Source organism: Xiphophorus hellerii, chromosome 11, assembly GCF_003331165.1.
Source record: "Xiphophorus hellerii strain 12219 chromosome 11, Xiphophorus_hellerii-4.1, whole genome shotgun sequence".
Lineage (NCBI taxonomy): Eukaryota > Metazoa > Chordata > Actinopteri > Cyprinodontiformes > Poeciliidae > Xiphophorus > Xiphophorus hellerii.
The window spans coordinates 8,587,074-8,597,314 of NC_045682.1; the positions used below are offsets into that span (position 1 = coordinate 8,587,074).

The window sequence follows — 10,241 nt, forward strand, 5'->3', positions numbered from 1 at the left end:
CTTAAAATAATGCTGCTTCTCAGTGAAAGCAAATAACCCTCTTCCTGCTTCTACTCCGTAAATCTTTTCCCTACAGCTTTTCTATTTTCGCAAAAAGATAACTTTACTTTTGCTGATAAAAGTAAATAGAAATATTTCAGCACTAAAATATTTCTATTTCAGAGCCGAAAAAGAAATCTTGTCCAGTTAAATCGAGATAATCTACAAGGAAAAGGGAATTTTTCTCCATTTTCATTCTTGAAGATTATTTAGCTAATCTGCTTGCAGCATTCAATGGCCACGTGGTTCTAGCCCGTGTCCCCTATACACAAACACTGATGCATGGATGTTACGAGTGTCACCTAAAGGCAGCAAGTTGTTTTCCAGGAAGCGCCGTTTACTGGCGCGTGTGCGCCCACGCACGCGGTAACCTACACATTTGATTTGTGGACGTGACCATCCGGTTTGCCAGCGCGTGGAGCTCGGCTGGCCGTCAGAGATATACTCAAAACAAATGTAATTAAATATTGCTTTGGATGTTGCTGTTAGTTGTCGCAAATATTTATTTTTCTCCTCTAAATGTGTACGGTGGATTCTCCCTGTTTTCTCATTTGCTACTTTGCTTTAGTTATTTACTTTGCAACGATGATTCACGCTGAAATTCATATACATACTAAATAAAGCCATTAGCGCGTTCTAAAGGGTTCGTTCCTTAGCAGTCAGCCGGGAAAATCCCAGCCAGAAGTGAGGATGAGGCGCTGCGGAGAAGTTATCTTAAACGGAGATCAAAGCGCTGAGTGGAGTAGATCAGACGCAACCTGTATGGACGATTTGAGTTTATTGCGTTATTAACCACTGACGACGATGTAAATGCGAAATAATTAAATATAAGCTACAAGATCGATTTGCTGCTAGGAATTTAGCATATTCGGATTAATCAATTTGATTTAAAAACGATATGTTAATGTTAACATACAACACAATTTTTATTTATTTATTTTTTTTAAGTCAAAAGGTCGAAATGGTTATCCGTCGCTCCCGGAGGTAAGCTCCGACAGTCGTGAGGGAAAGATATGCAAACCCCGCCTACCAGGCGCACTGTTTTGTCCCGGCGGGTGAAAAATGGGGCGTACCCACACCTTCCAACTTCGTCGTGTTTTAGGAACGACGCATTTAATTGGACAGCTCTCTCATATGTGACTATCCAATTACACTCGAGCTTGTGGTTACCAGGAAGTGCAGGACGCCAGAAAGAGACTCTTCCCAACTCTTTCTAACCTTAAATTGCAATTTCCTGTCGTAGCCTTTACAGAAACAGGATTCTGTTATCGCCGTCACACAAGTTGCTTCTGTTGCCAGCGTAACGGCGTTCTCAGCACAGTCCACAGCCAGCTCGTTTAAATGTGACGGCAGGATTTGCCCAGCTAGCTTGTGCTGCTAACGCAAGTTAACAAACAAGAAGGGCGACGACGCCTCCTGCCAGCAGCAGTTATTAACCTTGTCGTCCCACGGACTGAACAACTTTTCGCAGATGATCGATATGACTAACACTGTGTTGCAAGTCGGTACCGGTGTTGTTGTCATTGTGTTCGTTTGGATCGCAGCTCTTGCGGTAGGGGCCATTCTGCTGAGAGCCGATGGATCGGGAAAGTGAGTTGAAGAAGCAGCTTCACACACTCCGCTCACACGCCGTGATATGAAGTATAAACATTAGTGTGGGACCAGATGGATCACAAAGGGATTCATGCTGTTTCTACAACGGTTCTGCTGCCACGATGTTGGAACATATGACTTACGACATTTTAAAATTTGAATCTGGTATACTGACAGGCTGCTAAATAATCCTGGCATGAAGTAAAGTAACCTCCTCACATGTTAGCAGTTTATGATTGCAGTTTGTTGTAGTTGCAGGAAAGTTTCGGTGTGTTGAAGAAGTCCAAAGGAAGCCAAAGTCCAAGAGTTTTAGAATTTTACATCCATAAAATAAACTGAATGACAAAAGATGGTAGAACACCAAATCCAAAAGGAGGGACATCGTGGGTATGCTGTTCCATCAACATGCGGTAGGGATGGAAGATTCCGTTTTTAATGAAGGTGGCGTCTTGACTTGAGCTTTCAGTATAGATAATAAACCAATGCATTTCTCCTGCCTAACCTTCTGCTGCAAGGTGAGCCAGCTAAAATGCTACAGTTTTCCATTTACCTGTAAATGTTTTGCAGCAGGACACGAGCAACTGTAATATATGACATTCTATTTATCCATAATAATCAATATTCTGTGTTGTTTTAGCAGCAGTAGAAATGTTGTTTTAAATAAAACAAGTCAGTAGTAAAATACTGACCTGGCAAATTGAATTCATTTCATTTTAATGTTCAGCAAAAAAAAAAAAAAAAAAAAAAGACAGATCATGATGATTTCTTCTGGATTCATCATTGTCCTTGTTAGCAAGGACACAAACTGGGTGATGGGAAGAACTGTGACAACAGAATGAGCAAATGACTCCTGTAACATCAGCATTTACTGTGAAATTCCCAGGATCTCAAATGAACATCAAGACCTGACTCATTACACTGCATTCCTATTTATTTACTATAAGAAAACACCAAATATAAGGTGGTAAATAGCCCATAGGTGATAATAGTCAAATGAGTTTCATATATGTTTTTCATCACTGTCTAAAGGGAGAAGTTTTGGTCATTTGTAGCTCATATCTAAACCTATGCAGCCATATTTCTTTGTGTGGAATTCACAATAGAACAATTAAAAACAGACAGCATCTGGCCTGATTGGAAGGCTATGAAGGAATGTGCCTATCCTAAGGCTAATTGTCATTTTATTGAGAGTATTTTATCTAGGGCTGAAACGATTCCTCGAATGATTCGAGTACCTCGGTTATTAAAATTGCTTGAGGAAAATTTACCTGCCTCGAAGCTTCTTTAATTTATGTTTTGTTCTTTAGCGCACCGTGTTCCGGGCGGGACATTACTTGCGTTGCGCGGAGCTCTGACTTCTTCCTCTGAGTTGTTGACAAAAGCTAAGTGTTAGTGGCATAACGTCCAATTTTCAAGTTCGGCTTCAGGGGTTTTATTGATTGATTATAATGCCCGGGTTTTCATCGATTTTTTTGGGGACCAGTAAGAATCCTTAAAATGACTGGCGCCATGCCTGGAGTACGGCAGCCTTTCTCCTCCGGGAGCTGCTGGTTGAAAGTGAACGGCGGGAAGAGCGCTGCGGGATTATTTATACAGGTAAACGGATAGACTGAACACGGCGGGCGGCTGAGTAGCTGATGCTTATAGTGTTAAGTGTAGCTTTATGGACGGACAGCACAATAAATTTCATGTAATCTCGGTCTAAACAAACTGGTGGTGGAAATCATCGTGGTGGTACATGGCTGGTAGATGAGTTTCTGAGTGTGACGAACGAAGGTGCCGTAAATATCCCGTATTGCTCCCCCCGTTCTTACTTTCATCCCCTGGTCTACCGGTCTTACATGACGTTTGTTCGCTCGTCTCCCCCGCCCTTGACTTATACGTTTGTCTGTCCCCTGGTCTATTTCCTGCCCTCCACCCCCATCTTACGTCGTTCGTTCGCCTGTCCCCAACTCCCCACCTTAAACCCCGCCCACTCCAGGCGACATTTCCCATATTCTCAAACCCAAAGCTTGACAGGTATGGGGTAAGGTGAGAGTTCATCTATTAAACTGACTGGCGATGAACACATGAACTAAAAGCTGGAGCATAGACATTTTTTATAAACGTATTTGTGAGACTGCCTCTATATTATTAAATTGAATATAATTTCAGATTTTTGTATTATTTCCAACTTAGAAAGTGATACAGTTAAAAAGGTCGAATTAGTTACTGGGAAATTCAAACTTCTTTGCTGTTAAAGTCAGCAAAGAGGTGTACTGTGTTGTGTACTGCCTGCTGACAATCCTGGCAACCAATTTTCTACGGAGACGCATAAAACTGTCAGTCTGTTCGTCCTTCCAACTATTACATCTACAGAAATGAATTTGCACTGACATAAACAGACTACTTTAGCTTGATTTCTTTAAATCAGCGGTGCCCAAAGTCGGTCCTGCATGTTTTAGTTCTCTCCCTGGTTTAACACACCTGGATCCAATGATGGGTCATTAGAAAGCCTAAGAAGAACATTGACATGCTGAGAAGGTTGTTACTACCTCCAGGGAGAGAACTAGAACATGCAGGATGCTGGACCTCCTGCATGTTCTATGCATGTTCTACTTTGGGCACCACTGCTTTAAATGAATAGGGATTCAGAGGAATATCGGTGTTACGCTGTAGGCCAGCATAGTACTATTTGACAGAAAACCAAACAGTCAACATACTCAAACATTGTCTTTGGGGAATAGCTTTATTATGGCATAATGCTCAGGACACTGTCATTTACAGTTAATAAGAAACACAAACTGTTTTTTAATGCTTGTGTCCCGCAGGTTAGGAGTCATCCCCACTACCCTCCTGGCTCTCATCATCACTCTGGTGCTGGTGTTCTTCCCTCGGAGCCCAGAGACGCCTCTTCCTTTCAAAGAGATAGAGGTAAACCACCAGCTGATCAAACACTGTGGTAGAAATACTCACAAGTACTACTGGGTTCTCTCTTTATAAATGTGTCCACTGTCAGCAAGGTAAACAGAAACTTCTCAAATTAGGATTAGAGACCATTCAAATGCAGCCAGATTTGCAACAAGAAGCATTTTCAAAATGTAGCTCATTAGATAGCTAAAGCAACTGTCTCCGGTGATCTTTCGTAGCATTTGCATTGTGTTATTAATATGTATCTGAGATCTTCGCTGAGAAATAAAGATTAAAGACCGTGAACAAAATAACCCCCAAAAAATATCAGTCATGCAAACAAAATGGCAGTGAACTCAAGCACAGCATGCAGGACACCGTAAGAATGTGAACGGGTTAATATTAGTTATCCTGGTAGTGGCAAAGCAAGGCAGTTTTTCATTTTTTAAATTTGATGGAAGCACAGAGACTCGAACAACTTGAGCAAAACTACAATGTCCAGAAAGTCACACCTGCCAATCCTAAACAATGGTCCCAGTTGTCAGTCAGGGCTCCCCAAAGCCTGGGAAAATTAGCATTAAAAACTCAACCAGAAAGGGGGGATAAAAGTGAGCACATTTTCTTTTATGCTGTCAGGAAATGGTGTGTTTCAGCGTGGATGCATCTAAAAGTTGTAGGATAATGGCTCTTGAGGACTCCCAATCTAGTTCAGAACATCACTTCACTGGGCTACTTCTTTGTTGCCTTGGTAGTGGTTATGAGTTTATTGTCATACATGCTGGATGACCCATCTGTGACTCACCCTCAGTGGTTTGGAAAAAGTAGAAAAGTTGTGGCTCAAGATATTATCATACATGGCCAGAGAAGTACGTGGCTGCAGGCCTTTTCCAGTTCATAACTTTCGCAGAACTACAAATGCAGCTTCATTCATATTACGGTGGTGGACCACAACAGATAACAAATGAACCCACGCAGGAAGCAGTACGAGAGTTTCAGACTGTGAGACGTAGGAGTGGTGTTGGGACTGGAGGGCTCGTTGTGGTGGGACTGAAGTTAAAATGTCGACGAGCAGCCACATAATTTCAGTGCATTTGTTTTTACATAAACGCCCTTCAAGATCCTCAAAACACAGCAAGCCAACTTCTTCTGAAACCCCTCCTGCTGCATTATGCACCTTAGTGTTTTGAAAAATGTGACTATTTTACAGCAGCATAGTAAACACAACGACCTCAGCATGGAACAGCAACTATTACAAGTTCAGTGTAGGAGGAAATAATGATTGGTAAGCTGTAACATCTCACTTTATTCTCCGTGTTATCAGAAGAAGAAAAAAAAAAAAGAACAGAGGGCGTCGGTGAGACGTTCGCCCACTGCATCGGACCAGAACTGAGCAGCGGGAGTTCAGTGTTTTGGTCCAACAGTATGTACTTCGGACAATTTCCACTGAAAATTTACCGTGCTGTTCTCTGGCTGAAAAACAACAGGTACGATCTTGGCTGTAGCTGCAGCTCTAGAGCATTTGATTCATATTTACTCCATATCTGAATAAAAATAAGGTGATGATCTTGTAGCCAATTCCAGGTTTTCACTGATATACTATTTTGTCCCTGATGTCCTCTGAAAGCTCTTGGGTCTTGTCCATGATGGTGAAGAGGTTTAATTAAAAAGAACAAGTTGAGATGAGGAGTATTTCTCTACAACTGATTGATGGATTGAGAGTCCTGTTCCCTTTTTGTTGTTGTTTTCACTGACTGAGGGTATGAGCTCTGGTTAAGAGTAAGGCTGTTTAAGATAAACACCTACCCCAAAAAGAAACCTTAATTCTGCTCTTCTGTAAGCCTGCAGTTCCACAGAACTGCAGGCCTGTAAATAAAGCCAGCGTGTGCGTCTCTGTGCATGTGCTCGTTGTAAAGGCCTGTTCTGCTTTATCTGAATCCAACAGCAACACAGAACAAACACTCCCCATGTTGCCTTCGGGTCGTGCCAGTAAGCTGTCCGGATTTGCCAAGCAAGCTGCCACCCCATCAAAATAGCAAAGCAGAGCCTTGTCCCGGCCAGCTCGTGCTTTGTATTCTCTGTACAGTGCTGATAGGAGAACAGCGATGCCGAGAGAACGACTGCAAAATGGGAATTTCCGCTGAATATTCCAAGTAAATTCAGACCAAACTCACTTTAGGACCTGGTTGGAATTGAGTTCCCAAGATCCTTCAGCACAAATGTTGCTTCTCGCAGAAATACGAGTAATTAACTAGAACGAGTCTAAATGTTGTAGCGTAGCCTGTACTCAATGAACTCGTCCCCTTTTGTCAGAAGCGGTACCTAAACTTGTCATTTCCTGTTTGCGCCTTGTGTTTCTGTGTGGATTAATATTCAGCAGCGACCGGCTGAACAGGACCAGCCAGCAGAGAGAGACATGTTTAACCTCTTGCTGTTAAACAACAGTGAAATATCACAGTACCAATTAGGCCAGTGTTAGACTGGAGGTGGGGGTGGCTCATACAACACCCCACCCCCCACCTGCTCCTACCCAGTGGCACATTAATAAAACATGGCCCACACACTTTGGGCTCCTGCTTGCTGCGTAATTGGCAAATTAAAAAGTGAGATGTGTTAAATGCATTCATAAGAGATGGAATACATCATCAGCAGCTCTCCCAGACACACACACACACACCCCCACACACACACACACACACGCACTACTCCCATTCCACAGCAGTCCTTATGAAATTTCTCTTTCGGCAGCAGTTGGGCTCCTGCTCGTCTTCAATCATACTGGCTTAAGGGTGTTTTCTCTGTTTGCATTCTCATCATCATGGGTGGCTCATGACTGAAATATTAACACAGACCCAGAGTTATCAGTGAAGCATAGAACCAGTCACTCCATGGCAACCTTTCCATCCTAGGGAGCTGCGACGTTAGACCTGAAGATCGTTAGTTTTTACGAAGTGCCACTGATTTGCTTTGCGTTCTCTTCATTGATTTCATTTAGGAGCGGCGCCACAAACAGCAGGAGATAAACATAAAGAGGCACTTTGCACTTTAAGATGCCAGATTTTACCTTCTTCCTCGTTGTACGGCTCACTTTGACAATGCTTCTACCACTATTGAACTAGGATGTTTTGCTAAACATCAAACATACGGAGATAAACTAGATTCACAGATATGTCATCTCACAGCACAAACGGGTCTAATCCTATGTGAGAGTTACATAAAATTTGGTCCAAATTCAGTTTAGCTCAGTTCACAGCAATACGGTACAGTCACGTACTCACATTCACATCCAGTTACAGTACATGGAGTGCAGTTTGATTCTAACTATGTCAAAATGAAATCCAAATCAGTTGGTCATATAATCCCAGTTGGTAAAAAGTCAACAATTTAGTCAATGTTGAGGAGTTTCTCCTGTTATTATGGGATGGTGAACCTTAAGGCAAGACTTCAGGTCACCTCTGCTATCAATACAGGGGAAGCAGGCAGCGCTGCACATTTCTTCAGTCTGTTTTGATGTCCTAATGTCTCCAGTATTCTCTTGGAGACATAAGAACACTGCTGAAGCCCCGCCCCATTCAGCAGTGTTACTCTGTGTAACAGTATGCATTATCTGGCTGCAGTGTAGATATGGGTATCCTGTTTGCAAACAACCTCAGAGTATTACATGCAGAACACATTTGGTCTCTTTCATGACCCTTCACCTGATCAAAAGAGAACTGGTACAGACAGAACTAGTCAAATTGTCACATAGAATGGAGTTATTGCACGAAGCCTTGAGTCTAACTTTACAGCTCACTGAGGAGAAACGGCTTGTTGACCGTTTGCTTTGGGTAATATATTAAAAAAAAAGGAAAAAACAAGTCAAACCTGGATTTTTGCTTTTTAATTGCAGAAGGAAACAGGAAAAGTAGGATATGTTCTGCTCTGGAATGATGTCCTTCCTTCCCTGGATACTTTAAAGACACTCTGACATTTAGGACATCAAACACCAGATGGTTTCATGAGGAGTTTTGTCCCGTTCTTCCTGCACACACACATCACGGTGACTTATTGGTTCTGTATTCTCAGCACATTCTCCAGATCCAGAGTGCAATCATGCCTATCCCGGTATATGTCCCCTGTTCTTCCTTTGCAGTAGCTGCTGCACGGACCTATGTTGCCCTCGAATAGAATAGCATTCAAGTTTTAAGCGAACCATGAATTTCTTACACTGAAGAAATTCGTAATTTTTCTAACGTGGGGTTGGGTTACAGATACTGTGCATCGAAGTAGATCATTTCTATCGAATTTAATCTTAATTAGTCTCAGATAAATGGCTGCAGCCAAGGTGTCTCTTTCATTTCAAACGCGGCTAAATACTGACTCAGACTGTATCTCTAATATCAGCAGATCTCACTACAGTGAGCCACCGTCCTGTTGGAGGTAGGAACGTACGAAGCCCCGCCCCCTTCAGCAGTAAACGCTTTAATCGCTGCAGGTTCCCCACAACAAAGAGACAATAAGGAAAACATCCAGACACAAAGCCTCGGCATCCATCTGCCCAAAGTCCTTTCATGACACCTAGTGGTTAATTGAGGAAATACTAGGGTGGAAAAAAAAGGAGCTGTCATGTCCCTGGTTTCAAGAATGTCTTGAAAAATGTGTAGCAATCCTGTATGACTCCAAATCCATTCATTCTTTCTTTTCACTACAGATAGTCGACACCTTCTTCATTGGCCGCTACGTTCTCCTGGCTGTGGTGGGGACAGTTTTCCTGGTGGCGTTCTTCATGCTACTGCCCTTGCACTTCCTGGAGCCGGTGCATGCTAAGGCTTTAAGGACATACTAGGAGGCCAGCGTCATTGGCGGCAGCAGGGTCACATCCCCCCAAGATACAGAACCCAGGGAAAACAGGGCTGAGGGGGAAGAAAAAGAATCTCTCCTTGTTGTGAAGGACAGAACTAGAGACTGACACTGCTCTGAAAATGAATGAGGAGAGCCAGCAGTCTCTCAATGAACTTCTGAAACTTCTTACATCTCTTTTTTTTTTACTTGTAAGTAGCAGTGCTTGTCACAAATGTAAATTTTGAATCGTTTTTTCTCTTAACTTCTAGAGTCAGTTTTCATCTCTTCTAGATAAACTAAGAGGTCCTGAGTGTTTATGTTCTGTTTCTTCTCAGTGTAGATGGGTGAAGTCCTTCCCTGTCACACTGGTTCCTTTTTGCCATGTCTGTTGTTTATCAAACATTAACAAAATAGTAACAGAAAGATGTGAATCGCATTTTGTGGAACCTTAGGTCTTGAAGCACAGCGCCTGTTTAAAGTATTCACCCTCTTTAATGTTTAGCCTTTTATTTTTTTTACAAGGATAAATAAAATGTGACCTTTCTGACAAGAAAGTTTACAAAAACATCTCCAATGTCAAAGTAAAACCTGATTTCCACAAATTAATGACAGCTAAGTAAAAATATGTCATAAAAATTTCACAAAGTTTCAAAGTGGCCTGGCCATTGCGTTCCTATGCAGCTCTGCTCGATTCTCATCTCCCCTCTGTGCTCTGTCTGGGATTTCTCCCATTGAGCTAGAATTCTCTGGTTGAATTTCAGTTGGACTAATCAGGGAACAAGAAGGAGTTGCGAACAATGACGTAAATTTTCTGTGCTGTTTTAGAATTGTAGTCTGCCTGTAGAAGGTTGTAGTTTGGCAACAGCAGTGGAGGAAGTGAATGAAGCCACTTAGTCATGTGT

The 10,241-nt window shown here is 42.3% G+C and overlaps 1 protein-coding gene across 1 annotated transcript; it reads left to right on the forward strand.

Moving 5' to 3' along the window:
- Window positions 1-1,179: 1,179 nt before the first annotated feature.
- On the forward strand, window positions 1,180-9,992 carry tmem218 (transmembrane protein 218). The gene is made up of 3 exons (XM_032577400.1): window positions 1,180-1,629; window positions 4,443-4,545; window positions 9,209-9,992. The coding sequence occupies exons 1-3, from the start codon at window positions 1,511-1,513 to the stop codon at window positions 9,341-9,343; spliced, it is 357 nt and encodes a 118-aa protein (XP_032433291.1). The 5' UTR covers window positions 1,180-1,510; the 3' UTR covers window positions 9,344-9,992.
- Window positions 9,993-10,241: the final 249 nt, after the last annotated feature.